The 7,025-nt window shown below is 31.8% G+C and overlaps 1 protein-coding gene across 2 annotated transcripts; it reads left to right on the top strand.

Moving 5' to 3' along the window:
* Positions 1 to 4,605: 4,605 nt before the first annotated feature.
* LOC140872437 (rhodanese-like domain-containing protein 14, chloroplastic) lies at positions 4,606 to 7,022 on the top strand. 2 transcript variants are annotated; one of them, XM_073275260.1, is made up of 6 exons: positions 4,620 to 4,921; positions 5,016 to 5,062; positions 5,252 to 5,344; positions 5,580 to 5,718; positions 5,806 to 5,908; positions 6,770 to 7,022. In XM_073275260.1, exons 1-6 carry the CDS (start codon positions 4,729 to 4,731, stop codon positions 6,882 to 6,884), a joined length of 690 nt encoding a protein of 229 aa, XP_073131361.1. In that variant the 5' UTR covers positions 4,620 to 4,728; the 3' UTR covers positions 6,885 to 7,022. The 2 variants fall into 2 exon arrangements, with proteins under 2 accessions (XP_073131360.1, XP_073131361.1); XM_073275259.1 differs by having other exon boundaries at positions 4,606 to 4,921; positions 5,580 to 5,908.
* The last annotated feature ends 3 nt before the right edge of the window (positions 7,023 to 7,025 follow it).

Genomic DNA, 7,025 nt, shown 5'->3' with positions numbered 1-7,025 from the left:
AGATCGTATTTGCTTGATTTTTTTCCAGATTGCCAACTGAGTATGCCAAAAATATGTTGATAACACTCGTATTTGTTTGAATTTTTTTTCAGAATTTCCTCAAACAAAAATAAAAAGCGTGAACGGGAATTTCATAGCACTATAACACTCACCAAAATCGATTGGGCTCTGGACTCTTGAATGAAATTCGGCATCTTGGATGATTGATCTGAAAGAGAAATAAATAGGAGCCGAGTAGAAGGATTTTTTATTGGGAGGGGTGGGATTTGAGTTGGTTTTTGGGGAAAAAGTAAGTTTTGGAAGAGAACGTGGTTAATAACTGACTGGGCAAAAATGTAAAATAAAAACATTAACACACCAACGTACCAATAAGTTTCTATAGGATTCTCATCTTTAATTAAATAATAAAAGATGTAAGCAATTTGTCTTTGCTCTATGTGGTACTTGGGCAGGTTGTTATTTTGGATTCATATGTAAGTAGTCCCCAGAGTGGTTTGTTTGCTCTTTCCAGGGCTCTATCTCAAAATGGGATTGCCAAGAATATACAGGTAGCATTTGTAGTCTTAATTTTATCTTCGCTGGGTTTTTCACTGTATATTAAAAACTTTCAATGTCTTTTTATTGCAAAGGCTCGAGAACCAATTATCAATCAGAGGACACGTAAATTTGACTTTCAATGGAAACAAAATCTACAGATGGGAGCCGAAAGATTTATGTAGAGAAATAAAATTTGAATGAAATAAGTCTCTTTGTTTATGGAAATATTTGTTACTTAATTCCAAGGCATATGGATTTAAGGTTTGATCCAAATTAATGTTATGTAAACATCCCATTATTTGGTTTATGAAGAAGGAACGCCTTGTGTCATATAAATAACATGGGAATGGTAATGTCTTTGATCATCCATTACCTACTCAGTTTTTGAGATAATTTGGGTTTAACTCTGACCAAATATAAGTTTTCAACATATTTTATTTATCTTATTTGATTGCATTAGATTTATTTTTAGAACATGTATTAAGTTATACATCAAGGTGTCGCCACTTTTTTTAGTTACACACGCAACGTGTGTGCCACGCTTGCTAGTAACTAATAATCACTCCCTCCAAATGATTCAAAATTTGAATCATCGGGTATGGGTCAGCCCTCATGGGAGACCCATTAACCCAGGGGCGAAGCCAGGATTCCAAATTAGCTGGCTCCGTCTCGTGTTAGTAATAATTAGAGCGAATATTACATTCAAATCGAGTAAAACTTTCTAAAATCTAATTATCGAAAAATTAAATCGAATACACAGAATTTTACTACAAAATGAAACAAACTAGCTAGACCAATTTTTTTTTATTTCAGTCGAAAACTAAATTAACTGAACTTATAATTTTTTTTAAAAAAATCAAGCTTTAAAAAACAAAATTTCATATAAAAACTGAACTAAATAAATTTAAAATTTATTTTTAAAATATATATTTTTTAAAGTCTAATTATATTATATCCAATAAAATTTTATTAAAAATTCATAAAATTTATGTCCTAATAAACTTTGTTAAAAATTTAATAATATTATTTTTTTAAATAAAAGTTCGATTTCTCAGTTAACCAAATTAAAGTTTTATGTTAAAAATCAAAACGGAACTGAATTAATCGATATTTTAAAACTAAAATTAATTAAAATTTCGAATAAACACAAACCAAATTTTCAAATTAATTCAGTTTATTATATTATTTCGATTCAAACGGATATTTTTTTTACGTTTTTACTGTAATAGATGTTTGGTATATTGGTTAAATAACTTGATATATATTTTGTTATTTTCTTCATTCCCTAAGTTAATTAAATAGAAATCTAATCATCCCAAAAATTTTCAACAAATAATTATTTTTCAAATCTCATAATTATTTAGTTTTTTGTTATTTTAAATCGAAAATAGCAATACAAGACCAACAATAATTACATCAATAATTCTCAAATATTTCAACCAATTGATTATTTTTTTCCAAAATTCGCGACAATAGATTTTTAGGGTAAAAATCCAAACTCATGTATATCATTAGTCAATATTATGACAATTGAAATAATTGCAATTAAATATGCAACATAATTTTAGATTTGTCAATTTTACCTCAAAATCTCATAATTTTGAAAGCTAGGATAATCAACCAAACAATAAATTGGAATGAATTGTGATTTGCGAGAGTTGTCTTATTTTTTCCTACGTAAAACAAATGTCAATTACGTAGGAAAAATGTTTAAGTCGACCAAACTCATAAAAAAATATTAATTTTCAATTTAAATATATATCTAGTCGACCCGTTGCATATAGAGATGACAATGGATCGGGTTCGAGTAGGATTTCATGTCTCCGTCCTCATCCCATTTATTATATACACCACATACCCATCACGTCGAGTATTCAACTTTCATCCACATCCACATACCATCGGAGGATAAATACCCATATCTTACCCAAATATTCTATCAACACTTACAATTGCATTTTTTTCGAATTTGATTATTTTGATAAAATTATGTTTGTTTACCAAAATTTTACAAGAAAAATAAGAAAAAGATGAAAGATAAAAAAATAAATAAAAAAAACTAACTAAACATAATATAGCAAATAAAGAAAATAGTATAAATAATTTATCACAACACTATTATTCTACAAAATAGTGTTAGTTTTATACTAATAATTTTTTATGTTTCATCCAACTAACATTATTCAACAATAATAAATTAAAATTAAAATTTTATAATTTAATATAAATAAATACATAAATAAATAAATACATGTATATATATATATGTATATATATATATATATATTTAATCGGGTATTCAGATAGGATATGGGTAAAATGTTACTACATCCATCTCCTTCCCGAAATCTGAAACCCTCATACCTAATTACTCATTTATTTAATTTGGTCCTCCATCGAGTTCGGAAGAAATTGTCATCCTAGTTAAGACGTACTTGACTTATATTTATTCTATAGAAAATAGACCCAATAAAAAAATATTTAGAGGGTGTTTGGGTGAGCTTATAAGCTCTTGAAAACAGCTTATAAGGCCCCGTTTGGATTTGGTAGACATTTTTTTAAAAAAAGTGCTTTTTTAAGCTATAATTTTTTGCTTTTGAAAAATCTCTAATTTTGACTTAAAAAAGTGCTTTTTTAAGCATTTATTTTGACATCCAAACACCTTATTAACTAAAAAAACACTTTTTTAAAAAAAAAAATATTTTTCTAGTTTAGCTTCTGAAACCAAACGGGGCCTAAGAGGATATTTGGCTAAGCTTATTAAAAAGTGCTTATAAGCTCCTAGTGCTTAAAAGCTGTTTTACGAGCTTATAAGCTGTTAAAGTGTTTGGGTAAACTTATTTTAAACAACTTAAAGATGTTGATATGTTTGGTATTATAAGATCTTTTTATTGTCAAAATTACCAAAAAGGGTATAATTCTATGAAAATAAAATTTTGAGTTATACACATACGAAAATAGTTTTAAAATAAACATATATTAAAAAATAAAATTATCTTAATATTTTACTTTAGAAAAATTTATGTGATTTGTAATTTTTTTAAAAAAATAATATTTAATATTTAATGGGTGGAGGATATGATGGAGATTTATGAAAATATTCAAGGATATTTTAGAGAGATATGATATTAAAATAAAATCTTTTTGAAAAAAGTACTTCCCCCTTACTTTTTTAAAAACAGCTTATAAGCTGTCAAACAGCTTATTTTGACAGCTTATAAGCTGTTTTTAAAATTTTTTGCCAAACAAAATTTGAGAGCTTAAAAGCTCTAAAACAACTTATAAGCTGTTTGCAAGAGCTTTTAAGCTCTCCCAAACACCCTCTAAGCTGTTTAAGAGCTTATAAGGTCTAATTAGAAATTAGTTTTCTAACCCAGGGTAATTTTTCGAATTTATGTAGAATGAAGATGTGGATTATGAATAATCATCTATAGGACCATGCATCCAACAGTTCGTATTTTTACACATAGACGTAATTAATTATATATTGTTGACGTTGCAAATCATGGGACATTAGATCTATCATTGGGGTATTACCCATATGTTAGGTTGAAATCTACCCATCTATAGATTTTTAATATGGTAGATATCACGCAGAGTAGATCTCTTGTGAGATGATATCATGGATAATTAATCTTGCCAATATTTACCAAAAACAATAAAATTTTGACATAAAAAAATTATTTCTTTGTCTATCATAATAATCAATAAATAAATAAAATTTAAACAAACGCAATTGTGAGTCTTAAAAATTTAAAAAAAATTGTCGATGATGTGTGACTCATCTAACACCAAATTTTTAAGTATGATGTGATGTCTCGAATTCAAAACTTAATTACAAAAATCACTCCCCAACTCAAAAAAAAATTGTACGAAGCTTTACAAATATGTAATCGTTCAAACCATGCAACACCGAGGAAAACAAATATATGTCCAATCATGATGTGAGAAAAACAAATAGATGAGGTGAAGAAATCCACTACACCACCACCACAAATTTAGATTGTGTTTAAGCCAAAATATCTCCTCTTTTTCTTCCAAAAGGGGCCCACTTCTATCCTCTCTTGGCATTAAAAAATGTTAGCATCGACATGAAAAGAAATATCATCGAACCAAAGAATTTGTTCATCTCAACCTGGAAAAGAAACATACATACATACATACATATATCCATCTAGAGATATCTGAGAAATGGCTGGGGTTACTTCAATTAGTCCACACACATCTGCTTCATCTTCTCTACATCCCAAGTTCCATTCTTCAACTCTTACTTACAATTTTAACTCTAGCATCGAGTCTACTGGTACAAAAGTGGGTAAAATATCAAGAAGCTTTAGGCCACTGAGCATTCAGAATGCTGCTACAAAAACTGCCAAATCACCAGGTAGATAAAGATAAATAAACAAACACACGTCTCTCTATCATTGTTTGTCTGTGGATCAAACTGAATGTTTCCGTTCTTTCTTTGGGAGAATCAGCTGAAGAAGATTGGAAGATCAAACGACAAGTTCTGCTAGAAAAAAAGGTGAGGAAAACAGGTATTACTGGGGAGGAAATTGGCCTAAACCAATCGTTCATTAATCTAAACTTAAAAATAATCTTCAAAACCCTTGTTTTTGTTTGCTCAATAACTTTCCCATTTTAGGCCTCATTGTATAGTTGGGGTGTCTGTTTGGTGAGAAGTGGATATGGATAAGTGGACAAAGTTTTGCAGGTAAGGAGTGTGGATGCAAAGGAAGCATTGCGGCTCACAAAAGAAAACAACTTTGTCATTCTTGATGTACGGCCAGAGGCAGAATTCAAAGAGGTGAGTCCTATTTTCACCAGTCCCTTGTAGAACTACTAAATCCCAAATGTTTCTTGGTTTATGTGAATGGACAAATTCCGGGATCAAAAGTATCGGTGGACAATATTTGAGATGTTAGATGGAAGTAGGATGGTTGCAGGTTGAACACTTGGAAATTTGCCGAAATGAGACGAAAAGAGTGCATATTTGCATTTCATTTCGCTCCATCTTACTGCTGGACTGTTGTTTGGTGCAGGCTCATCCGGAAGGTGCCGTTAATGTGCAAATATACAGGCTTATAAAGGAGTGGACTGCATGGGACATTGCAAGGAGAGCAGCATTTGCGTTTTTCGGCATCTTTGCGGGAACGGAGGAGAACCCTGAATTCATCTCAAGTAAGATGCAAACGATACTTAGACTTGGAACTCCTGAAAAAAAAACAAAATTTATTTACTCAAAGGGCTATTGCTTCGTGCAAGCAGGTGTGGAATCAAAATTACCCAAGGATGCAAAGATTATAGTGGCCTGTTCAACTGGAGGAACGACCAAGCCTACACAAAATCTTCCAGAGGGCCAGCAGTCAAGGTTCTCCTCACCTCTATTTGTATTTCCTATCTAGCTATCTTCACCATCCCAAATACCTATAGGCCATCTCCAACCTCCCCTCCTTCTACTCGATTCCTTGGTTTGTCCTCGGTTATGCCGTAACACAATAAAGATGCATTGAAAGCCCGGAGAAATAGTCAAAACAGGACTAGAACATATATCAGTATTACTCCTCAATCATGAGAATGAATGGCAAAAACCATAGTTATTTCGAAGCAAAATGAATGCCTTATGCTCACGAGTATAGTAGAAACCTAGGCTTTTCTGCGCCTTGTAAAAGATGGGGCGTCCTAGAAGATGATTTGGTGGATTGAAGTAAATACTCATTAGACTACAGATTAGTGTCATCTTGCATTTATTTAGGCCATGACTCATCAGGTATGAGAAGAGCCCAAATCCTAAAAACTAACCAACCTTCCCTAAAAAATCAACCGTCACTCTGCACTTGTTTTTGGAGTTGATATGGGAACACTAACAATTATACACTGAAAGATTTAATGATTTACCATTCCTATGTTTTGAGCTCGCTTAAGAAGTCCCGAGTCTTAAGAGCCCCCACCAGCTTGCACTTTATTGGGTAGCCGAACCTTGGCTTAAATTAAGGCGCGAGAGCTGAGTGTCGTTGAGTTTGAGCCTAGGCCTTCAGGCTTTTCAATAACTTCAGGTAAAACATGATTCAGACACAAAAAGAAGATTCAGGCGCGGATGTAAGGTCAGGTTTAATTTGTATGGTTTGTGATTCTCATCTTTTGACGAGGGCGACATGAAGCTTGTAGTCTGTAGGTATAACCTAATTAAGTAGAAAGCCTACAAACATTTGTAATACTCTACTCAATGCAGGTCATTCATAGCAGCTTACTTGCTGGTTCTCAATGGCTACACAAATGTCTATCACTTGGAAGGGGGGCTTTACAACTGGTTTAAGGAAGACTTGCCAACAGTATCTGAAGATTGAAGCTCAGTCTGAAAAAGTTATCTTGAGCAAGTTGTGATGTGATTGTTTTGTCAAGTGAGGTTTGAGTCTTAGTGAGTTCATGCGTGCGTAAAGAAACAAGATCGATTGTAGAGATCAAGGTCCTGCAATTTTTCGCCACAT

This window comes from Henckelia pumila, unplaced genomic scaffold (genome assembly GCF_033568475.1).
Source record: "Henckelia pumila isolate YLH828 unplaced genomic scaffold, ASM3356847v2 CTG_466, whole genome shotgun sequence".
Lineage (NCBI taxonomy): Eukaryota > Viridiplantae > Streptophyta > Magnoliopsida > Lamiales > Gesneriaceae > Henckelia > Henckelia pumila.
This window is presented reverse-complemented; position numbering and strand designations above follow the sequence as displayed.